Source organism: Harmonia axyridis, chromosome 6 (assembly GCF_914767665.1).
Source record: "Harmonia axyridis chromosome 6, icHarAxyr1.1, whole genome shotgun sequence".
Taxonomy (NCBI): Eukaryota; Metazoa; Arthropoda; class Insecta; order Coleoptera; family Coccinellidae; genus Harmonia; species Harmonia axyridis.
Window position 1 is genome coordinate 25667083 of NC_059506.1, and position 25465 is coordinate 25692547.

The window sequence follows — 25465 nt, forward strand, 5'->3', positions numbered from 1 at the left end:
CAAACAAAATCTAGGATTTATACCACCAGAAGAAATATATCATGAATAGTAATCTTGTGATTATAAAAAACTATGAATTATGATTACTCTTTTGGAAAAAATTTTTTTTCAATTTAGATAAAATGTTAACTTTTTGTCAAAAATGAAAACTATTAGGTATTGTTTATTTGGAGATATTGTTGTCAGAAACAATGTATCAGAAATTAGTGAAATGAATATTTTTCCTCCTAATCGATTTCTTTGTCACCATATTTCAATTTTATGGAATCTATTTCTAGTTAGTTCCGCTTTACCCAAGATAAGATTTTCATATTCAGTAACTTAATTGCGGGAAAAACTGATCAGCAGAATTAATGTTGCCTGAAATTGTTTATTAATGTAAATTTCGATTAGGGTAAGCCAATTTTTCCATTGATTTGTTGTTGATCTGACACGAAGAGATGAAGCTCGGTTTTCCAGATATTTCCTTTTTTATTTCAGTTTTATTATATTTCAACAAACATATATTGTGTGAAAGTAGTGAAAAAGGTATGTGATGACCACTAATCCATAAGTGAAGAGTTTTCCATTTATAGTTATTAATTGTACAAAAAACGATAAATTTGTAGTTCATCTTTGAGAGTGTCCATTAAAGCGTCGAGACTCGAGACGTCAGTTGAGGCGCTATAACCTACGCTCGAGAAGATAATGCGATTTTATCGTCGTGTGCAATACATTTTTTTTATTGCAAAAGACTAAAATTTCAAAGGAAATTGCAATTTTTGGCACAAAAATCGCAACTGTTACTAGAGATATGAATTTTACCCTGTCAATAAATATACAACAAATTTTACAGTCTGGTTTTTGCGGATTGTTCACTATTTTTACATTTTGTGAACGAAATCAATACGAAGTGTACGAAAAAGAATTAACTAACACAAGGAGAAGAAAACCTGCCATCAGATGTAGAAGATGCAGCGTTGGAAACAGCAAGTTTATTGTTGCCCCAAAAATCTAGGATGAAAAAAAAAGTTAAACATTTTATCCACCCTTGATGTTAAAGTATCACTTTATCTGGACTTGCAGTTAAAGCTATACTTTATATATTCAAAAGAGTTGCTATATATTAGGCCAATTGAAAAGTCTCCGGTCTGATGCACAAATGGAGGTGCTATAGTATGATTTTTAGTTAGTACTAACTTTCAAACGATACGTGTCAAAATTTGACAGCAGTCCGACCATTAGTTTGTGAGATATTGCGTTGTGAGTGTAGATACTTTTTGTTATTTGAAAAAAGATGGAAAAAAATAATTTCGTGTGCTGATAAAATATTGCTTTTTGAAGGGAAAAAATACAGTTGAAGCAAAATCTTGGCTTGATGAAGAGTTTCCGGGGCCTGCACCAGGAAAATCTACCATCATTGATTGGTATGCTACGTTTAAACGTGGTGAAATGAGCACCGAAGACGGCGAACGCAGTGAACGCCCAAAAGAGGCTGTCACCGACGAAAAAATCAATGTGAGCTCACAATCGATCAAAAGCAACAGCGTGTCAATGATTCTGAGCAGTGTTTGAAGCTGTTTAAGTGCAATAAACCTGAATTTTTGCGTCGATATGTGACAATGGGTGAAACACGGCTCCATCATTTCACTCCCGAGTCCAATCGACAGTCAGCTGAGTGGACCGCACACGATGAACAGAATCCAACACAACAGTTAGCTGGCAAGGTTATGGCATCAACAGCGATTATTATATAGCGTTATTTGATCGTTAAAAGGATGGAATTGTTGAAAAACAGCCCCATTCAAAAAAAGGTGCTGTTTCATCAAGACAATGCGCCGTGTCACAAATCAAAGAAAACAATGGCAAAATTGCATGAATTGATGGGCTTCGAATTATTTCTGCATCCACCGTATTCGCCAGATCTGGCCCCCACCGACTTTTTCCTCTTCTCAGACCCTAAAAGAATGGTCGATGGAAAGATTTTTAGCGCCATTGAAGAATTAATCGCCGAAACTGAGGCCTATTTTGAAGCGAAAGACAAATCTTACTACAAAAATGGTATCGAAAAGTTGGAAGATCGCTATAATCTCTGTATCGCCCTCGAAGGCTACTATGTTGAATAAAAAAATCGAATTTTGCCAAAAGAATGTGTTTTACTATTGTAGACTGGGGACTTTTCAATTGGCCTGTTATAATAACATTCGAAAATTAACTATAAACAAATATAATTTGAAGGAATCACAGCTCAGTGGAGTCTGTAGACGAAATTAATCGGTATATTGAAACCATAGACTTACAAATTTTGGCGAGGCGTTTTCGAGCAAATTTCGATGCATGGTGCACCTTCTCTTCCTCTCTGGGTCGTGGTGTTGCTTCCTCCGAGATCACTGATGGAATCATCAGTTTGGTACTCAGTGGTCTCTTTCGAATACACATTCCATCTTCTAGTGTAGCATGGTGACTTTGTCGTTGCAAGTGGGTTTATATAACAAGCAGTTCGGATTTAGATACGTATCCCACGACGCCATCTCTCGGACAAGCACATAGTCACTACACACTCCCCTGCCAATACCGACGACGCTCCAGAAGAGAAGGTACGAAGGTGTATTCGAGGAAAGAGAGCTCAAACGAGTTGTGAGGGCGAAACTGCAAGGCTTAACTCGATGCTTAGCCGAAAAATGTGGCTTAAGAATGTGTCCAGCGCTGCACATGTTGACCGCATAAGTTCGATCAACACGTTAGGGGCCATGATGTTGAGCATGGCAGTGCTCACGCACCACGTCGGGATCATTTCTTTAGTGAGGCCGGAGGCGTTCTCTGTGGGTTTTTACCCAGCGGTGCGGATTTAGAGAGTGATGCGTAGCCCTCGACGCCATCTCTTGGGCAAGCACAGCGTCTCTACAACGTTATCCAAACCAAAATATATCGGAAATTTAAAATCTTTCTATCGAAGGCTAATTGTATCCAAATAGTTAATGTTTCCATTAGATTTCTGATATTCCATATATTTTCAGTTGTCGATGAAATCTAAATGCACTAAAATATTTAATATAAATTTTATTCGTAGTTCTATTGGACCTATCTGACTCATCTGATGTATCAAGTCAGGTCAAGCAATTTGCAAGTATTATTACTGAGTCTTTGGAGGAAGTGGAGAATCATTTGAGGGAAGATGGAGTAGCTAAAGTCACCTATGAAATAAAACCTCCTCGTAACGCCAACAGCAGTCTGAGCACGATTTTGATGAAAACATTGAAAGAAACTATTGCTAAGGTTGCCCCATCCTTGCAGTATACAATAACTTCTGGATTTGTTTCAGAATTGAATGAGGATGATCATGAGATCAAACTGCTCGAATATGATGCGACTTTTACAAAAAATGAAAATGCTGATCGAAAGGTGGGAAAACTGACTTCAATATAGTAACTTTCTGACTGTTTCTTCGATAGCAATAGGCATTTCCAGTAATTTCCAAAACAAAATACTCTTTTTAAATATCGGATCTCGATGACTTCTTATTAATTTTTCGCTTCCTGTAAAATTTTCCAGTCGAAAATTATTGAAAATGGAATAATCAACAAAAAATTCAGATGAGAAATTATGGAAAGCTGTTACGTAATTGAAACAATGAAAGCTGATTCGGTGAAATATGAAAATACGTGACAGCGATTTCACTTCACCTACGATCTACCTGGACTTTACCGCATCTTCGGTGAACCACTTTGAAGATTTTGTTTTGTAATATAATATTGAAAATAACAAGTTCAAAATTTCGGTCGCAGAAAAAATATCAGGTGTTCAACTTTGCTTCCGCCGTTTTGCAATGAATGGCTGTACCGGTTAGTGGTAGTCGAAATGAATAGATTATAGATGTCAAACCATAAGCTAAGGTCTTTGTAAACATGACGCCATCGAAATATTAGTTGATTTGTGCATAAAGTTATTCTCGATCAAACATGTCATCTCGTCAAAACTCTCGTCATTTGCGGGAGGTTTTAATTTTCTGTTTCAATATGAAAAAATCTGCGGCTGAGGCTTATCGAATGCTATCAAATACCTATGGTGACTGGTGAGGCCGCTGTTAGTGAAAGAACGTGCCGAGAGTGGTTTCAGCGCTTCCAAAACGGTGATTTTGTCGTCGAAGACCAGCATGGCGCAGGAAGAGAGAAGGTTTTCGAAAATAGAAAAAAATAGAAAAAACAATCAAAATTCTATTATTTTTGAAAATACAACGAAAATTTCATGTCCCATAACAAATACGTCCAAAACACAGTTACAAGCCACCTGGAAGGTTTTCGAAAATGCAGAATTGGAGGTTGTACTTGATCAAGACTCGTGTCAAACGCAACAAGAATTGGCAGGATCATTGGGAGTGTCGCAACAAGCCATGTCAAAGCGCCTGAAAGTCATGGGAATGATTCAGAAACAAGGAAATTGGGTGCCGTACGTGTTGAAGCCGAGATATGTTGAACGACGTTTGTTTGCTTGTGAACAGCTGCTAGCAAGGCAAGGACGGAAGAAATATCTGCATTGCATTGTCACTGGAGACGAAAAATGGGTTCATTACGATAAATCCAAGCGCAGCAAATTATTGGGATATCCGGCTATACTCCCACGTCGACGGTCAAACCGAATATTCACGGTTCCAAGGTCATGCTGAGTATTTGATGGGACCAGCTTGTCGTAGTGTCTTAAGAGTTGTAAAAAACAACTGAACAATCACAGGCGATCGTTATCGAATGCAACTAATGCGTTTGTGACGAGCATTGAAGGACAAACGGCCGCAATACAACGAGAGAAATGATGAAGTGATTTTTCAGCATGACAATGCTCGACCCCATGTTGCGAGAGTGGTCAAGACATACTTGGAAACGTTGAAATGGTTAGTCCTACCCAACTCGCCGTATTCTCCAGACGTTGCTCCCTCAGACTATCACTTGTTTCGATCAATGGCACAGGGCCTGGCTGACCAGCAGTTCCGGTCTTACTAAGAAGTAAAAAATTGGATCGATTCGTGGATCCCCTCAGAAGATTACCAGTTTTTTCAACGCGGGATTCGTACGCTGCCCAAAATATGGGAGAAAGTAGTGGCCAGCGATGGACAATACTTTGAATCATAAATGTATAATCAATTTTTACAATAAAGTTCTCGATTTTCGAAAAAAACGGCGGAAGCAAAGTTGTTCGCGTGTGTATGAAAAAGGATATTTATGTATCTTATTAGGCACCTAATATAAGATACGCATATGTAGACAAGTTTTCACGAGATTAATGTCATATATTTAATTCCTTCGAGCCTCTGAAATGAGCTCTGTTTTGCTTTTATGGATATTCTGAATTACTTTTCATAGCGTCATCAAAAACTACACACTTATAATGGAAATGCCTTTTGTTTTCTATTTTCTTAATTAATTATGAGGAAGTTTCTATTACTTTGCAGCAAGTACTTGATGCCAGCACTTATAGAATGGACAAGGACAGTTTGAACATCGTGTTCGGACAGAATCCTGAAGCTTATAATATGAATATTCGATTTCCACCAAACACAGATAACGATTTGGCTTCGAAAGTACGAAAAGCTTTGAACGATTTGTTGCTAAAAAGACAGAAATTAGCAAACGAAAGAAAACTTAATAACACACCTCGTGTATACACACACAGGTATACACCGGAAAACAAAGTCAAGCAAGTAGCCACGAGTTTCAAAACAACTGAATGTTAGTATCATATGTGTAATATAAGGTGTAGTAAAAAGAAATCCATTATTTTTGCATGAAGAAGAAGACTTTAATTACCATAGCTAGAATAATCCGATTTAGGTCAAATATGCGTTGTTTTTCCGATAATTTGTTGTCATTTTGAAGAATATCATTATGCCTCTCTCATAGAAACCCTCGTTCCTATCGGCAAAAAATTTAGACAGTCGATTTTCCAAAGCTCTGTTGAAGCGAATTTTTCACCAGCAAAATTGTTCGACACCATCGAACAGATGGTGATCACTTGGTGCCAGGCCCGGACTATAAGGTGGAAGTATAAAAACCTTTAACCAAGCTCCCAGAGCTTCTGGGGAGTCACAGTCGATTTGTGCGGTGTGGTTTTGTTTTGATGAAATACAATTCTTCTCCTATTGGCTGCTTCGGTCCAATTGTTGACAGAAAAGTTTCGAGTTAACAGTTGTGCCGTAGGGGAGCAGCTCATAGTAGATGATTCCCTGCCAATCCCACCAAACACACAGCAAAACCTTCATATGGCCGTTAATCCTAGCTTGGCCACCGTTTCGTTTTTGCTTGACGTTGTCGTAATTGATCTACTTTTCATCACCAGATACCAAACGATTCAAAAATGGGTCGATTTTGTTGCGATTTAGCTGCCACTCGCAGATGGAAATTCGGTCCATGAGGTTTTTTTCATCTTCTTCTTGAGACCAAAATGATTCCAAATGGTTTTTTGTATAATCTTTAGCTCTTGGGGTAATCGAAATAGTGCTAATATGACGATCAGACTAGACAATGACCAAAATTTTATCGTCATTTTCGAAAATTGGCTTTCAGTGCCTGGTGCATCTTTGACAGCGAAATTACTGGGACGAAATCGACGAAACTGTAAATGCTCATGATTGGCTGTTACAGTATCAGCCCCATAAACACTATTCACATTTTCAGCCACCTGGCTTGCATTTTCGCCTATATAGAAGAAAAACTATAAAATATAGAGTATATTCTCTTTGCTAATGTCTATCTTTGACGTGCGCTCAGATTTAAGTCAGCTAATCACAAAACTGTCGGAGAAGTTTTTGTTCTAACGCTATCTACCCCGATCGGACTACTAGGTAACTAAAGCCATCTATTCGAAAAATAATAAATAATTGGTATAATACTTCACCTAATATGTTGTTGATGTTGCTTTCGAAGTAGATGCTGTCTAGTGGGAATGGTAGAACAAAAGTAGACATTATATTCATTTATTTATTTATTCTAAGGCTTCTTTGATTATACTGTCGAGAAAAAAAGATTAAATGATAGATCTAGGCCGATGTCTGATTCGATCTAGGTAAAATCTAGGTTACAATTTCCAGTTTCTTGCAGAATTTATGTGAATCGCGTAACCAGAACAAGAGAAAATACAAGAAGAATTTTGGAAAGAAAATACTCAATATTTCAGTAAAAATGAATCCGTTGGCTTTAGACCTCGTCTTTCACGTAGCTCTAAAGAAAAAGTCTAAAGGTGTTGAATCACAAGATTTCCGTGGTCAATTGTGATCACCTCTTCGAGAAATTACACGGCCAGGAAACTTTTCTCGTTGAATTGCGATTGTTTCGTTTTGTGTGGCACGTAGCGCTGTCTTGTTGGAAATAAATATCAATATCTCTCCATTCATGTCATAAAAAAATCATTGTTCATACCTCGGTAGCGCAATCCATTCGCCGTAACAGTTGCACCTGCTTCATTTTCGTATAAGTAAGGTACAATTCGACGTCCAGTCACACCACAACCCAAAAACCACAACAAACATTGATAAGTTGAGGATGGAGAGGCTTTTCAACAATCTTTCTTGGATTATTTCAACCCCAAATGCGACAATTTTACTCTGCTTTTTGTAAACGATGGCAGCACAATTTTCTGTGGTTAATTTTTAGGTTAGATTAAACTAGTCTAATTTCCTTATTTATCATTACCTTTGCTCTATTATTAATTCTCCATCGATATTATTGAAACGTGTTCGGAAACAAACAATATTATTGGTCGCAGTTCTGAATATCAGATTTCTAGCCAAACAATCTCAATCTGTGTAATCTGATATTTATTCATTTATTCCTCTCATAAAAACCAATAAATGCATCACTATGATATAATATTCCAGTTCCAGGGAATAGAAAAAAATCTGAAATACCTGAATCAACAGAAACCTATCAAAATGTTTATCAGAATAGCCCAAGTGAGTCAGGTAATTTATTGAGAATAATAGAAGATAGTATATTCACTACATACCAATTTTTTTTAATTCCAGAAATATTAGAATCAACAGAAATAGTAGGCGACGAAAATGATTATCAATATTCCAGTAGTCAAAAGGAAATAACTCGGGATGATGAGTTGTCAGCAAGAGCAAATCGTCAATTTGAAGATCAGAATTCGAGTAGTGAACAGGAAACAACTCAAGATAAGAAGTTATTAGCAAACGCAAATCGCTCAGTCGATCATCAGTATTCGAAGCGTAAGCAGATAATATTTAGAGATGGAAGGTTACGTTCAAGAACAAACCGTCGATTAGATGATCAGTATTCAAGTGGGGAGCAGGAAACAACTCAAGATGATAAGCTAACAGCAAGAGAAAAACACCGATTCAATGATCATAATACAAAGCGCCAGCAGAAAATAACTAGAGATGGAAGGCAACCAGCACGATCAAATCATCCAAAAAATGTTCAGTATAAAACATTCAAATCAACTAGAGGTGGTAGAATACCAGTTATACCAAATCGATTAAATAATCAGTATTCAAGTGGGAAACAGAAAACAACACAAGATGAGAAGCTACGAGCAAGTGAAAAACACCCAATCTCTGATCAACAATCAAAGCGAATGCAGAAAACAACTAGAGGTGGAAGGCTACCAGCAAGAGCTGATAGTCCATTAGATGAACCGTATCCTAGTGTTCAGCAGGCAAAAAATCAAGATGAAAATCTACCAGCAAGAGAAAAACAACCAATCTATGATCAGAAATCAAAGCGTAGGCAGAAAGCATCTAGAGGTGGAAGACTACCAGCAAGAGCTTATAGTCCATTACATGAACCGTATCTTAGCGTTCAGCAGGCAAACAATCAAGATGAAAATCTACCAGCAAGAGAAAAACAACCAATCTATGATCAGAAATCAAAGCGTAGGCAGAAAGCATCTAGAGGTGGAAGACTACCAGCAAGATCTGATAGTCCATTAGATGAACCGTATCCTATTGTTCAGCAGGCAAAAAATCAAGATGAAAATTTACCAGCAAGAGAAAAACAACCAATCTATGATCAGAAATCAAAGCGTAGGCAGAAAACAACTGGAGGAGGAAGGTTTTCAGCAAGATCAGATGGTCCCTTGTATGAACCATATTCTAGTGTTGAGCAGGAAATAAATTCAGATGAAAGTTCACAAGAAAGTCCAAATCATCTAATCGATGATCAGTACTCGAAGCTTCAGTCTGAAACAAATCGTCGTGTAGGATCACCACCAAGATCAGATGATCCGTTGGATGAATCGTATTCTAGTGTTCAGCAGGAAACAAATCCAGATGAAAGTTTAACAGCTAGAAGAAATTCTCCTTATGATTATAAATATTCAAAGCGACCAACAAGATATTATCGTAAATTCAGTGATCAGTATTCAAGAGGTCAACAGGACAAAAGACCTGTTGGACGGTCGTCAAAAGTAAATGGTATAATTAATGAAATAGATTCCCCATCTGCTGAATTGAATAGCACACAGAGCGATGAGTTATCGAAAGAATTAAATCAAGACAACAACAACAAACCAGTCAAAGATGAAGATATATCAGCAGGATCAAATCCTCCATATTCTGATGAAATTTTAGAGAATGAGTTACAAAACGCTGAAAAAGAGCTCGAAGCTCAGAATTCAAAGGTTACAAGGGAAGAAACTCAAAGAGATATATCACCAGAGTCAATTCCTCAATATTCTAATCAAATTTTAGAGAGTGATTTGGAAACCACTTTAGGTGAGAAGCGATCAGGAGGATCAAATCCTTCACTTGGCTCTCAGGATTCGAAGTATAAAATGAAAAAAATTCAAGGTGATAATACATCAATGGAATCAGCTTCTACATTAGGTGATCAAAATTCGAAAGATGAACTAGAAAGCTTCCAAGGTGTTGGGAAATCAGCAGGATCAAAGCCTCCATTTGATTCAAACAATGACATGGAAACAACCCAAGGTTATATGCCAGTTGCAACACCAAAGACTCTTCTTGAAGATCAGAAATCAAATGGTGTAATGGTATCAACACAAGCAGCCGGCTCATCAGTAACAGAAATGTCTTCACTTGAGGATCAATATTCAGAAGGTATGTTGAAATTATGTTATCGAACATAGCACTCAAAAATAGTCGATGGACCACTCAAGTATTGAGGTTATTCAAAATTGTCTACTTGTTAAACAAAATAGAGAAATATACAGAAAATGATGATTCATCGGTAAACACTATTTTTTGTGAATTTATTATTTTCTATAGTTTTTTCTCCTATAATTTCACAAAATTCCATTCGTTGATATACTTTCTCGGGAAAATTCTTTGGGTAGTAGGTAGTAGGATTTATACCCATATAGGGTATAAATAATAGGATATTCTATACTTTTTAACGCAGATTTTTAGCTTCAGATTTGTCAAAAAGCATCCTTTTCAAAAATGTCATCCGCTTCGAAGATATTGAGTTCTTCGACTTCATTCTTGAAACGGGACACCTTATACATATATAAATATTTTTATACATGAGAAGGAACCAAGATATAGCGAAATATCCGAAACGGTCGTTCTCCAGAAACACCCTGTAACTCGAGAATGAAGCAGAATATTCACGAATTGATATCTGAAATGTTATTATTTGAAAAAAAGAGAACAGGAGTCCTTGAAGATTTTTTTTCTCTTGAATTTCTCGAGATGCTTTCAGTGAGCATCAAATTTGGGATACCTTGTTACACTCCTCTCTCCTCTGCTTATTTTACTATTTAAAAAGGAAAAAACCTTATGGTTTTCGGCAGTCCTTATGCTCTATAACACATTGATATCAAATCATGTGACACCGACTTGCCAGCACTCTATAATTTCTTCTTCATTTCAGATTTATCGAATTCAAATAGAATTTCTTCGAGACCAATCCAGATATCAAATTCCAATTCTTCTTTAAAAGAACCAATTATCACCGAATTTATACGTCAAATGAAAGAATGGAAGAAAAAAGGCCCTAACACTATTTTGCTCACCTTCAACATGAAAAAACACACACTGACCAACACAGAAATGGACCAAATAGTTGAAGACATTTATTTAGATTTGGTGGACATCGAACCAAAATGTCATATTCATCCAGCCCACTTCAAGCTTATCAACAATACGGAAATTTCAATCGAAGTGATGGTAGATCTGCCCCCCGAAAAAGAAATATTTAAGATGCTGGAGAGATTCCCAAATGTTGAGAATAATTCTGTTGAACTTGTATCCAGAAAAGGCATAGACGTTGACTATTTGTACTCTAGAATCGAGGAAATCATGGAATACAAACTTTTTATGGCAAGAACAGCGAATAGTGGGCAAAGAATATTCTTGGAATTACCATTCAAATTGAAGAGCAAATTGGGAAGAAGCAATAGGAAATTCTTTGTTATACTCCTTCATGAAATGACTCAATATTTCAACAATATACCAGGCGTTAAATTTGAAAATTACAAATTGATTGATGGCAATGACTTCAAATTTAAACTTCTGGTGGTTAAGATTTCCATGAGATACTCTTATACGCAAGCACATGAGGGTTTAGCAGCAGTTCCAGAGAAGCAGGGTGAGAAGAAGAGATGGAATAAAGAGCTGGGACGTATTTGGACTATCTTCTGATTCAGCGAATTTAGTTTTTGCGTCGTTATTTGAAGTGTAATTCTGAAAATAAAATAGTTCTAATTTCTCATTTATTTATTTCTCCTCTTTTTTGTTTCAACTTCCTCCAAGTTTTTGAATGGGTAGGCATGAAAATAGAACAGAGCGTTTCCATTACCATATTCAGAGTGTTCCATAGTAAAAGTTACAAATTTAAAGGCAATATAGTGTAATGAAAATAAGAACAACTTCCTAAATTTTGTCACTTAAGAAACACAGAGTGTTACAGTTGGAAGAAAAAACTCGATTTTCTTGAAATGGCTCCAAATTATCCTGAAGATATTTCGAAGCAACTCAACATAGCCACACTGACTGTTGAAGTTTAACTTATGAAGGTTCAAACATTTTCAGAGGCGCAGAAAAAGAGTTATTTCATATTACAACGTCTACAACTTGAACGCCACTGATATTTTAGCATATTTCTGAACGGAATTGATATTCTTGTATATTATTATCAAAAAATCGGCCTCAAACATTTTAAGATTTAATCGAGTGTGTGTGTACCTCATTATCCTAAGGTCGGGAGTACAAGTCCCTAACCAGGAAAAAGCTTGTTACTCTTATTTTGGGACACTTTGTATAATTATCTCCTTATCAGTCTATTTCTCGAAAACTGAAGCCGAAAAACTAAACCTGATGAAATGCTCGTATAATTAGCCTATAAAAATAATTTTTTTGGTCCTTGTGCAAATCAGGTAGATCTTGAAGTTTTTGAATAAATAGTTATTTCTAGTATCCAGTCACATTCTATGATTTTTCAAAAAAGTTTAGAAAAATGCCATTTTTTATTTTAGAATTTTCATTATGGAAATTTCATTGTAATTTTTGGATACGAAAACCAACTGGATTAATAAAATTAATGTATTTTCTTATTTATTACTGTGCTAGAAAATGCCAACTCTCACAATTTATATTACGTAGGTATTGAGTTTATCCTAGTTGTTTGCGATATGAATAAGTTCTAAAATTTAACATGCATAAATTTTCCATATGAAACATAGTTTTTATTTTTTGTTGTTGTGAAATCCGCGTAGACCGTATATGTTATTCGATGAAATGATAACCCAAATTATAATTAGTATTATTGTTGTTTCTAATTTTTCGTCAAAATAATTTGGGAATGTAGTTGAAGAAATAAGTGGAAAACTATTATTAATAATCTAAATGAAATCTGAAAGGTGATATTTGAAGAAGAATTTGGTAAGTTTTATTGTTTATTGTCAACAGCAGTTTAGTATTGAAAAATAAGATCTTTTAATCTGGAAATTCATATATAAACTTTTCCTTTTTTAATTTTCCAGATGAATACTTTGGCAGGTTAAATTCAAATAAAGTATATGAGTTGCGGAAAAATATCTAATGTTAGAAAAACAATGAATGTCTGTGATAAAAATTGTGCTACTTTTTCTTTCGATTTCAATGATTCTCAATGGAGATCTCTAAGAGCATTGATAAGTAAGTTAAAAAATTGTAAACTAAAATAGTTTTTCCAATTAAATGATTTTCTTGGATTCGAGAGTTATTGTGCTTTCGTGTAATATATTTTTCAGTTTCAATTGTACACACCGTGTTCCTGAATTGAATGTACAAAGAAAAATGAGCGATTCCGTGTATAATTTCAAGAAAAAAAGTCTTATAAACACAGGACCGCAAACGCTTTGTTTTCGGGATACAGGGTGCTTCTTGTAGTACTTTGTTGTAATGATTATACCCGTTTATCAAATCTTTATTGATCCTCTCTACAGATTGGGTGAGTAAGTACCCAAGTACCAAAATTACCTATAATTTATTTATTCACAGCTTACTAACTGGATCTACATAATAATTTGTATTTTCCTGAGGATTACTAGATAATTGTTTGAAATTTGTAGCAGATACGACAAAACTACAAGAAAAAAAAGTGTAGTACAGAATCAATGTTTCTTTTTACGTTTTTTTGAACTACCAGTGATCCACCAACAAAAAAAAGTTCTGGAGAAAAGAAGTTGATAGGCACTCAAAATGAGCAAATCAGAACGTTAAATTGGAATAAATCCCCAAATTTGAGTTGAATACCTTGTGAAGGGATTGATAGAAGGCGCTATGAAAAACTAAACTTAATCCCCTGTATCTCGAAACCAGAGCGTTTGCGGACCCATATTTATCGGACTTTTTTTCTTAAAATTTTCGTTTATACCTCCAATTTAGGAACAACCTCAATATAAATAATTGAAATTGCAATTAGGTATTCTTTTTTTATTTTTAGAAGGAGAAGTAGCAGTACAAAATAAGGAAAACAGAAATCCTATTGTCTTCAATCTCAATATAATAGCACATTTCGCTTCCAAGCGCGAAGATTTTCTGATGATAATAAAAGACATGGATGATTCTGTAAAAAAAATTGTAATGAAAAACCAGACCGTCAAATACCTAGTACAACCAGAATTACGCATTGATATATTGAAAAATTTGAGAATGAAAGTGGTTATCACTCCGTTTGATGAAACGTTAGAAAGAGAACATAAACTCTTGTTGAAAGTTTGTAGAGAAGAAATTATACCTCAACTGAAGAAAATATACAGCACAATAAATTTCAAATTTGAATCTATCTTCAATGCGGTTGATATCACAAGATATTCACCCCATAAGAATATGGCTAGAATAGTTTACTTGGTTTATAATAGAAGACAAAAATCTGATATATCACAAAAGGACATGGAGGGATTATTTGAGAAAATAAGAAAAAAGAATCCTAAAATTAACTTCAGTTACATTTACAACAATTTCGAACCTGATAAAGATTACATGATATTAAACTTTGAACAATCTATGTCTATAAAAGGTCACCAAAACCATACCATCACAACAGCGCGTTCTCCAGTTGTACATAAAAATGTAAGTACTGTTAAGACAGGACTCACAACTCAAAAATTCAAATCTGAAAAAACAACAACTGTTTCGAAATCTTCTGAAAAAATCAAAAAGACAACAATAACAAATTACCCCTCAATTCCAAAGTTGCCTTCGACCGGTTATCACAAAACTTCACAAGAATCCACTGAAAATAAAAAGAAGAACACTGAAAATATGAAAGAAAATTTCCTTACAGAACTGGAAACATCTTCCAGAAAAACGTCGATATCAGCAACAACAGATGATATGATTTCAACTGGAGGTCATGCATTAACAAAATCTGTTTCAACAACACTTACTGATGAAATGGATAAGACAACAACAGGAATTTCTAACTTCACTATGAACAAAGAAAATATTATTGATACTATGAATAAAATTTTATCCTCAAATGGCTATGGCCCCTATAAAACTCAATTTGCAAAGGCAACTACCACGGAAACCTCAGAAACTATGTTTTCAAAAAATTCATCGAATGCACAGCTGACTATGTCATTACCAACGGCATTTGTATCATCAATTGATTCTAAAAATGTAGAGGTATCTCGTTCATCTCTCCATAAAAGTCTTACATCTTTAATGGGGAGAGCATCTACAGAAGAAATGCCTATTTCAAAACAAATGGTGGAAGATATGCTAAATACTTCTTCAACACCTTCAAATGAACTTCCAAAAACTTGGTTTCAAATGATCAAAGATTTATTCAATTTAAAACAACATTCCTTGCTTCAACGATAGAAAATCATCAAGAATTACTGATCTATATGCAACATTTAGATTATTAAAATAAAAATTTATTGTATTAACTGTAAGAATGAACTTGAACCAAAGATATTTAATTTTTACTAAAAAACTTAAGGAAGGTTTTTATTTGTGGACAACACTGTAAATTCTATGATTTTATTTATATCTCAATAAAAAAATTGCTTCCAATTAATGATTGCAGTTTAATTCGACAATAAACTATCTTCTATTTGTAGTTTTCGATTGTAAAATATGAAATTTCAAATCAATTTTCATTTCTTGTGAGAAATAATCACACTGACTTGGCATTAAGAGCTTTTGAGCGCTCTTATCGCTTATTCATCGGCCATTGGAGAACAGTCAAACCACTCGCGTTGGTTCCATCAAGTAAATACTTGATATAAAAAATGATGATGGAAAAAATTGATTAACCCACAATTGATACCTGCTATGAAGCAGGTATCAATTGTGGGTTAATCAATTCTTCTGGAAGAAGCAGTTCGGCAGTGAAGAAAAAAGGAAAATTCTTTATTCACAAGCCGGAAATTTCCAGATTTCCAGATATCGATTGCATTGCATTGACACAAAGTTTTGTTCTGATTTTCAATCGTTATGAACTATCATACTACATACAATTCAAATTCTTAATTTATATCTCCACTCAAAATCTGAACTTCATCGGTTTTGTAATCACGATACTATTGAATTCTTGAAATTTCTCTGCTTCTGATTACGCGATCAAAAAGAATCTTGAAATTGTCATATAACATTTAAATGCAAAATTTGATCTCGAAATTATTAAGTTTTCTGTAGCAAGGTAGGTATTGAAATGTTCATAAAGTTTTAAAGAAACATTAGGGAATTAGGGTAAAATACTAAATAATCAGTAGCAAATGCCAAGTAAAGCCATCCTGATGCAACCAATTAATCACTCAAACCTTAGGGTTCAATGAAGGAATAATGAAAAATATCAACCTTCGAATAGTTTATTCTCTTCGAAAAATTATTTACATAAGCGGGGTTAATAACCCAAGTCAATTAAATATCTTACATATTTACATCACAGCTTCCATTCTTCTATTTCGAAGTAATACAATATCTTCTCTGTGTTCTTCCTACATCACAAGTTACATCCTACTGTCCCTAAGTGTAGGCCTTCTTGAATTCGAGACCATTGAAGTTATTGTTGGTAAACCCCTTTCATCTGCAGTGGTGAAAACAACATTGTCTACGCCACTGAGGTGCTTGTTGGGCATGGACACTGGTGGTTGTGTTGGTTGTGGTCCTTCCATCAAACACAAGGTCAAGAGGAAAAGGATGGAACCTAAAAAAAATGTTTTATGTTAATACAATGGAGGCAGGTGGATGAGAACTGCAGAGTTGAGTATTTTCAACATTTTGAGACGAAATTTTATACAAAGTGTTTTCAATTTAGACGTGAACCTTGGAGGACTAATTTGCTGTCGTTCGAGCCATATTCAGTGATTGCCAAAAAACAACAGTCTACAAGATTATTATTATTATTATTTGAACTGGGGTCGTTTTGCTTCGGTAAGCCTTCCGGGAACTGCGACCATGCAGATCTTTTGTTCACTACCCTACACATTCATAGAAACCTAGGGAGGTCGTCAACGACGTTAATAAAATTGACAACCTCCCTACAGTCTACAAGATATTTGAGTTCATGTTATTTTAAAAAAATTTCTCACCTTACTTCCTTTATCGTCAATTTTTTTTACGTTGACCAAATTTTATTATAATTATGGATAATTTTTGTGGCCAGCGAAAAGTCCGGATCTAACAGCGTTAGAAAAGACGAAGCAGCAAGAAGATTGAGAGTAAATTTCAGGCGGAGAGTAACAACTGAAGAAATAAGAAAGGGGGCACGTTTTTGTTGGAGGTCATTTCAAACATAGTTCATAAATACATTTTCTACTGAAATTTTGAGTTGAATTGCAATAAAAAAATATTCAACTCATTACTTTCCTTTCTTTGCTTTTTTCGTCTTTCAAATCAAAATCTACTGAAACAAAACTAGTGCCTGCATTCTAACGAAAACCTTTTTAGGAAACTAAGAAGGAATTTGGCAAGTTTTTAGAATAATTGTGTCATTCATAAATTGTGGAATTCGATAATTGCAGGCACATTTATATTAGAAATTCACTTTTTTTTTCTTCATATACAAACTTTCAAATCATACTTATTCTTATTCAACATCTAATACAGCATATTTTTCCGTTTTCCATACATATCATATCCTTTTCTGATGAAAATAATCCGAAATTTAGTCAAACTTGGTCAATGTAGAAAAAATTGAGAAAAAACGAAGTGAGATGTAAATTAAAAAAAAAAATACAAGAACTCACATATCTCGGAAACTGTTGACTTTCGGTTATCAATAAATATGATACTTACACCTCTTTCAAGGTTTATGTCTATTTTTAAAGAATCTGTATATTGTTCTGAAAACTAAAATTTTCAATTTGTATCAGCAATGTTCATCTATCTTTACTTGAGATACCTCTGTATGACGAAAAAGTCAGTAAGGGCTGAATCAATCAACCTGAAATGACTTTAAAGTAGAAGTCCCTCAAATTCATACTTACTAATTCCATAGAATCCAGCGTAGAAGATATACAAGGACTCTCTATAACCAATGGCTTTGGAGACAGGCTCCACCAATATCGGCAGGTTACCTCCAATGTTATTCATGAAGAACAAGAACAGACCAACAGTAGTAGATCTCACTTTAAGAGGTACTATTTCGACTAGGATAGCAAAAAGGATTCCAAACCACATCTCAGCGAAGATGTACGAAATGCCGAGGGTTACCATTGCCCAAGTTGGGGTGAAGTATACACTGCCGAAGGAGAAGGGAGTGGCTATTATTTGTGATACAGCTAAGACCATCACCCTGGAACGGATACCCATTTTGGCCACAAATTTGTCTGAGATGATACCTCCAGCCACCACACCTGAAAATTGCTGGTTGTAGTTTACTTAAATTCACTTTTCTTGGGAATACTTACCGATACTTCCTATTCCTACAGTTACTGCAAATAACCACCACCCAAGATCGTAGTCTGGGAAATATTGACGGTAGTATAAATCGCAGTTGTAAGCGAAGCACATTCCTCCACAATGTCTTATAGAAGCTGCCACACAGAGCATTATTATTCTTGGGTCCTTCATAACAGTCCAAATGGTAACCTAAAACAAATACTAGGTGATAAACCATCCATTGATTTATGCTTCATTTGCAATGAATTGCAAGCTCTTAATATGGCGTTCTCAAAATATTTGGACTCATAAGCACAGTGACTCCAAGTGATTACTGGTGGTTTGCAGACCCCAAAAAAAAGCTCCAGGAGAAGGACTTTGGCTCTCATGAAGGCAAATACCAATCTTTTTAGAGAAAAAGTATTGAAACGTTGGATGAGCGTTGGAGTATATGTATCACCCTTGAATGTGACTATGTGGACGAATTAAGTCGAATTTTTAAGAATAATCGATGATGCGTGGACTTCTTGAATGAAGTGTTATAATTACCAAATGAAAACTTCACAACTAAATGACAATCATAATTCAATAAATGATAACAGGAGTTCATTTACAAAGGTGACACTTATGGAAAACATTTTTTTGGAGAATGTTGTAATCCTTAATGAATAGGTAATTATATACTTATGATTGATTATATATTCGAACTAAAAAACATGCTTAGCTGAAATAATTAAATAATTTCAGCAGTTTGAGGTCTGCACAACAATGTTTTTCAATAGAAACCTACCAAACTTATCACAAAAGGCTTTTTTGTACTAGAATATTGATTGAATGCATTTCAAGAGTAAATAACAGAATTGGTGGATGAATTAATTACAATAACTGCCTTCATTGAGCTGCAATTGATCATAAAACTGAGTCCCTTCAGCCTATAGATGAATTATTTACATAGATGACACTTATGGAAATCAAATTCCTGTTATCATTTATTGAATATGGATGCGATCACACAACAGAAACCATAATGTTCTGCAAGGGAATACCATCCTTCATTAAACTTTTATTATGTTCATAAGTGCAATTATGATATATAACCAGTAGCTAAGCAGATATATCTAGCCCCCAGATCTATCTTGCCATCTCTACTCAGCAGATCTATCTAGTGCGAAAGTTGTACCATAGTATAAGTGAAGCAGTAATTATTTTCGAGAATGAAAGTTTATCCTATTTATAGATAGAATTTACATAGTTAATAATCACCTTTTTATCTGTATCATTGTTGGCATCTTCGCCAATAGACTGCCTGGCAGGTTCTTTCAATGTTAACCATGTTATGAAACCGATGATGAGGGCTATGATTCCAGCTCCGTAGTAGGTGACTCTCCAACCTGCATCCCAGAGGTTGAGCTGTGGAATGTATCTACCAACAGGAAAAGCAAGACCGTATCCTCCATATATGCCCCAGTTGAAAATTGACATGACCAAAGCTCGTTTTTCTTCGGGAAATATGTCAGTTAAAAGACCTGTTGCCAAAGGATTACAACCTGATTCCCTAGAAAAGAAAAGCCATTAATTAATATTATTGTAGGTGTTATTAATTTTATTGACGGTGGTACGTGCCACACAAGCAACTAAACAATCGAAATTCTGTAAGAAAAGTTTCCTGGACGTGTTATTTCTCGAAGAGGTGATTACAATTGGCCATCGAGATCTTGTGATTTAACACCTTTAGACTTTTGTTTCATTGGAGCCACGTGAAAGATATGGTCTATGCTGATTCTCCGCAATCGATTTAAGATTATACTATTATCAAGGGCGCCCGCAGGGGGGGGCCAGGGGGGGGCCACGGCCCCCCCTGAGATTTTGAATGCCTCATTTTTCAGCACAACACCCTCAATATTACTTTCTCAATCCAAAGGGCAGGGAAAAAAGGAAAGTAATAGATTCGCAACTATTTACCGGTTTTCAATGGAATTACATACTATACATATAATCCATAATCGGCAGAGGTATTTTTTGAATTGAAAACTTTCTTAGGCGCGTTGAGCACTTTTTGGGTGGAGAAAATTCATGGAACCGAAAGCACTCCATGCGTGTCAATTTGTTTATAAATTCATCTTATACACTGCGTCCGTAACCGTTAAGTATGGAACAAAATTCATTTTTAGCTAAACAGACCATTTTAAGAAATAATCCTGAAACACGTCGGTTTTTTATTTTAATTTACCGTATTTTAAAATAATAATCTAATATAAAGGGTGAATTACTTTCGAGTAATGACGTCAGCGTCATTTTTTTGGAAGGAACACCCCAATTTGTCTCAATTTTCCGATTACTCTGGCTGAGCAGATTCCAAAAATGTATCACATATTGATTCCAATTGGTACAGGGTGGACAAAAATACAATAGTTTTGTGTGTGCTCATAAAGTGACGCGTAACATTCTTTATTAGTTAAATTAACAATATTATCAAAAATACGGCAATTGGTTTGAATTGAACACCCTGTAGTTTGTTACATTTTTAGATTAATAAAAATGTATAAAAATAAGAAATAATTTCTTTCATATTCTGTCTGCTACACCACAAGTACCAAACATGTTTGGAAACAGCTCATTTTTATTAATCTAAAAATTTAACAAACTACAGGGTGTTACATTCAAACCAATTAGCGCTAGACAATAAGTATTGTTAATTTAACTAATGAAGAATATTATGCGTTATTTTACGAAACTATTGTATTTTTGTCCACCCTGTACCAATTCTAGTGATCTTTTGAAATTCAGAGTAGACGCTGGTGATAAATATAAATACAGAAATAGAAAGAAACGGAATACTGATGTCGCCTACGACAATCATGGACGCCTTATCGTTTTTCAATAATTTTCATTTTGCCCCCCCTGAGAAAAATTTCTGCGGGCGCCCATGAGTATGCCATTTGAAAGAACAAAGTACCTACTAGTTTTTGACATAAGCGGCAACACCGCAGCAATTTTTAATAACTAAATGAAACTTCTCGACAAAAAACTGCACGATTCCATGACTAAAATGTGCCGAAAGAAGTGGGTATTTTTAATGCTCAATATTTTAAAATAATTTTCAAATTCATTAGTCATTCTATGTGATTATCCAAAGTGAAACAAAATTAATATGACAAACTATGCTGTCATTTGAAATTGATTTCATTTATTATTGAAAAATAAATGAATAAACTGAAGAAGTTGATTTTGAGTTTTGAAGATTTCATGCTATCCACATAAATTAGTTCGAATTGGTTATCTACTCAAAGTAGGTGTATTTCTCCAATTAAGAAGGATTTCTTTGAATGTTGTGAACCTTGGATTACTTTTATATCATCCTAAAAAGCATTATTGTTTTACAATATGTACCAATTGAATAAATTTCTTTCAACAGTTACTATGAATCTAGGTGTTCGTTTTTATGGTACATTTAATTGCCTTATCATGTGTATTGGCCTCTAGGTGTAAATCAAGGTTTTCAACGAGCAGATAAACAATTAAAAAATACTGCCAAGATCAATAAATGCTTTTGACCTCTTAATGTGAGATGTATTGTCTTCCAATTAATCTAAAAGGTTCGCATAGATAATACACATATTTATTTATAATCCTTTTCGTTAACCTTTGAAAGGAAATATAGTTTCTTTCTGAAATTATTAATTTTGAACATCAAGTTGACTGAATTCTAATTCAAATGAGGATAATTCTGATCCTCAGCTTTCATGGTATCTAAACAAGACAGTTCCAGTTTTGGAAAGAGAAAAATTAGACTTACCCTGCCGCCAAAATCATCCTCAATACTACCAGTTGCCAATACTCAGTGACAGTACCACTCAAGATCATCGCTATCGAGAATACAATGGTACAGACTGTCAACATCCTAGCCCTCTTGAATTTATCAGCAGCAAACCCAATGATGACACCCATGATGGTGAAGACCGCTATGAAAGCAGGTCCTGCAAGGATTTGGTAGTCCAAGCCTAGTCCATTGTAAGACCACTCGCAGTACTTGGTGCCGTTCAATTCTAAGGACAGACACACCTCGGAACTGTTGGCTGAGGAACACTGGACTGGAAGAGCATTAAGATGGAATTCTGTGGAATTGAGCTGGCATGCCACGTCACCGTAGTGCAGGTCTGTGGCTACAGCCTTGGAGGTAGCTCCAATGAGGTAGTGGCCTAACTCTCCAAGCACGTAACCAACAGAAACCAGAGCTAGCACGTAGTACGGATATGCCAGAGGGAACTTTTCGAAAATGGTTTGCTTCATTTTGAGTTTTTTTCCTGGAACGAAAAGTGGATTAAGTCAGCAAAATAAGACGAAGTATCTTTTATACATTATAAGTATTATACTAACTGAGATATTTTGGTTTTTTTTTGTGTTTTCTGTCAGACATGTTTTGTACTAAAAAACCCAGGTTTCTCAATCTTGGCAATAAGGCATTTCACAAACTATATATGCATAATGAATTAAGTTTAAGGCTTTGAAGTTTAAAGCGATGAGGCTTATTTTCAGTTCAAAAGCTACGTTAATTTGCAGAATTGTCTCATTGGAATGTTGAAATACTATTTCATCTTCAACGTTTTTCTGTTTGACGCGTTTTTGGCTGGTGATGTGATTAGAATTTACTTATTAAAAAATCAGTCTGGTGCAACTGTTACGGTAAATGGATTCAGATTTTATGGCCGGAATTGGAAGATATAGTTGTGGACGACGTTTATTTTCAACAACCTGCTACGTAAGTAACGAAACAATCCCAATTTTGCAAGAAAATATACCGGACCGTCTTATTTTTCGAAGAGGTGATCACAATTGGCCACTTAGATCTTGTAATTTAACACCTCCATACACGTGAAAGATGAGGTCTCCAAAATCAGATGAGGTCTTCAAAATCGATTCAAGACCTTAAAATAGAATTCATGAAGCTATGGAAGACATACAGCCACAAATGTGAGTATTGGTTATAAAAAAATTTCATGAAAAGGATGTGAGGCTTCAACCCTGCCATGGCAACCATTTGTCTGATATGGTTTTCCATCGTTAGTGACATACTTTCCTCTTCACAATCAAATAAATACTATTCATTGATTCTTTAAAAATATACCCGTGTTTTTTTAATGATAAAATGAAACCTCATATTGGAAAACTGTTAACTATGCATCTTAAATGCATATAAGGAATTATCTAACGTGTTGCATATTTTGTAATTCTTCCTTGCTGCTTTGTTGCTGTACCTACTCAGCTAGTTACACGATTCTCAGTCTGAGAACATTCTTCGCGTAGTTTCCTTCGTGTTTTTGCTTTTAGCTTGGTTAATTGTCATTGTTTTTCTATTTTTCGCTATCAAAATATCACTGTCGCTATCATGACAAATCACAGCTCAGTATGTTTTGACCTCTGCTTTGTTTTCAGAAAATTTAATTGAGTATATCGAGGCAAAATTCCACAACTTGAATTCCGTGAAAAATTTACATGGAAACTAATTCCAACAAATGGGCAAAAACTTTTACTTCGCGTTAGTGATACTTTTACTGTGCGAGTTTGAAATCAACATACTAATTTAATAAAAAGGGGCCCCAATCATTGAAAAAAATTTTTGTAGGAGAACAGGTTATTAAGCTTCATTGCGTATGAAAATAATAAAAAAAAATGATGCTTAATGATCAAGTCGATTTTTGACTTGCACTCATTGTAGGTACATCATGCGGGTAAAGCAGTTGCCCTTGAAAGATTCTCCAAACTCGACTAAAAGAACACCAATTCTGATTGCTATTTCACCCAAAATCATCCTTGAATTAATCATCTTATTGAATTGATTTTCGAAAGAATCAAACGTAAAATGTTGAAGAATTTCATTAGCACGACAATATATGGAGAACAGTGGAAATTAAGCACTATGGTTCATTATTTCAACGCAAAATATCTCGATACAACGCAAAAAATATAAATAGTAGTAGTAGTAACAGTCCATTATTGTTCATAAACAAACAAATGGCCATCGACCTAAGGTCCTTCAGCCTAAATATAAATATATATTCAGAAATCCGAATGAAAATCTCGAGTGCTAGGACTTGCAGTGGAAAATATTGTATTCATTCCCATCGGACTAATATAAGTTTTGAATATTATGATTTTTTTGTTTGTTTTTTTTTATATTGTTTCCTAGATTTCTCGCTTTAAAAGTTCATGGACCGTATTCTTGTATTAGAGGTTCGATGCTGATTATTTAACCAAATTTCATGCAATTTCAAGCTTCCGTAGTTCCAGAATCGCGGGTTCAAATACGAAGAAGTTGATGAAGAGACATAGTTTTGTTTCAGAAATGCTTTTTGCACTAGAGAGGCACTTTTTGCTCTAAATGTCCTATTGCAGAAGTCCATGACCAAAAAAAAGACGTTTGTTAATGAAAGTTATATCTGAATGAAAATCAGAGAATAAAAGCTCATTAAGATTATTCCTTAGGTCAACTAGCTACATAATATAGTGACACATTAGTCGCAAAAAAAATTGAATATATGTAAGTATTTCTCAATATGCCTCCATGTCTGTTGTGAAATTGTGTCTACCTTATCATTTACTCCTTGACATTATTATTACCGATACCTTTTCATTGAGGGAGCAATGCATTACAAAAGGAATTCTGCGATATATTGTTCATGGGTTTATCAATAACCTATAATTTGTATAAATTGTTGATAGGATATTGTAAGTATAGGAGAATGTATTGAAAGCACTAATTTCAAAATAATTAGATCAATGCAAAAAAATTTTGCATTTTGATGTAAGTATAACAATATGTATGTAGCTCCAAGCAATATTTTATTAAGATCGATTCACATCACAGAACTAGAGAAAATTGAAAATAGTCACCCGAAATTTGCTAGACCACTAATCTGAAGCAGTTTAAATTTTCGTTGTAGATATAAATTGAGAGCTTCAAGCTTCGCGCAAAATTTCAAGCTGAACCATTAGAAACCATAAAATTTCAAGAAAAATATTGGAAAAGAAATACCTAATATCTCCGCAGTGGCGGATCCATGGTTCTGTTTAGGAGGGGTAATGAATATAAAAATTCTCATACGACTAAAGTAAATATAATAATATAAATGTATTTCCAATCGACATAATGATAATATAGACGAAATATTAGAAACAATTAATATAGTTTGGTATGTC

The 25465-nt window shown here is 34.8% G+C and overlaps 3 protein-coding genes across 5 annotated transcripts in view; 2 read left to right on the forward strand and 1 right to left on the reverse strand.

Moving 5' to 3' along the window:
- Positions 1-373: 373 nt before the first annotated feature.
- Positions 374-11659, forward strand: LOC123683432. The gene is made up of 6 exons (XM_045622474.1): positions 374-528; positions 3050-3381; positions 5423-5699; positions 7844-7927; positions 7991-10048; positions 10824-11659. Exons 1-6 carry the CDS (start codon positions 441-443, stop codon positions 11591-11593), a joined length of 3609 nt encoding a protein of 1202 aa, XP_045478430.1. The 5' UTR covers positions 374-440; the 3' UTR covers positions 11594-11659.
- An 895-nt stretch (positions 11660-12554) lies between these two features.
- LOC123683433 lies at positions 12555-15461 on the forward strand. 3 transcript variants are annotated; one of them, XM_045622476.1, is made up of 4 exons: positions 12626-12832; positions 12934-13087; positions 13878-14534; positions 14601-15461. In XM_045622476.1, exons 2-4 carry the CDS (start codon positions 12970-12972, stop codon positions 15260-15262), a joined length of 1437 nt encoding a protein of 478 aa, XP_045478432.1. In that variant the 5' UTR covers positions 12626-12832; positions 12934-12969; the 3' UTR covers positions 15263-15461. The 3 variants fall into 3 exon arrangements, with proteins under 3 accessions (XP_045478431.1, XP_045478432.1, XP_045478433.1); XM_045622475.1 differs by having other exon boundaries at positions 12555-12832; positions 13878-15461; XM_045622477.1 differs by lacking the exon at positions 12934-13087 and having other exon boundaries at positions 12627-12832; positions 13878-15461.
- Positions 15462-16240: 779 nt separating this feature from the next.
- LOC123683434 (probable sugar efflux transporter) overlaps positions 16241-25465 on the reverse strand; it is a 30690-nt gene continuing 21465 nt past the window's right edge. Inside the window, exons 2-6 of the mRNA XM_045622478.1 lie at positions 22065-22572; positions 19532-19823; positions 18298-18478; positions 17875-18243; positions 16241-16592 (exon numbers count right to left, since the gene is read on the reverse strand). Of these exons, the coding sequence (XP_045478434.1) occupies positions 16396-16592; positions 17875-18243; positions 18298-18478; positions 19532-19823; positions 22065-22558 (1533 nt within the window). The 5' untranslated portion in view covers positions 22559-22572 and the 3' untranslated portion in view covers positions 16241-16395. The remainder of the gene's footprint in view (positions 16593-17874; positions 18244-18297; positions 18479-19531; positions 19824-22064; positions 22573-25465) is intronic.

What these genes read in the sequence shown, in the direction of transcription:
- LOC123683432 (XM_045622474.1), top strand. Translation starts at nt 441, where the DNA reads ATGAAGCTCGGTTTTCCAGATATTTCCTTTTTTATTTCAGTTTTATTA. An exon ending in GTGTGAAAGTAGTGAAAAAG is followed by an intron (nt 529 to 3,049) that starts GTATGTGATGAC and finishes TTTTATTCGTAG; the next exon opens with TTCTATTGGACCTATCTGAC. An exon ending in TGAGGATCAATATTCAGAAG is followed by an intron (nt 10,049 to 10,823) that starts GTATGTTGAAAT and finishes TCTTCATTTCAG; the next exon opens with ATTTATCGAATTCAAATAGA.
- LOC123683433 (XM_045622475.1), top strand. Translation starts at nt 12,970, where the DNA reads ATGAGTTGCGGAAAAATATCTAATGTTAGAAAAACAATGAATGTCTGT. An exon ending in ATCTCTAAGAGCATTGATAA is followed by an intron (nt 13,088 to 13,877) that starts GTAAGTTAAAAA and finishes TTTTATTTTTAG; the next exon opens with AAGGAGAAGTAGCAGTACAA.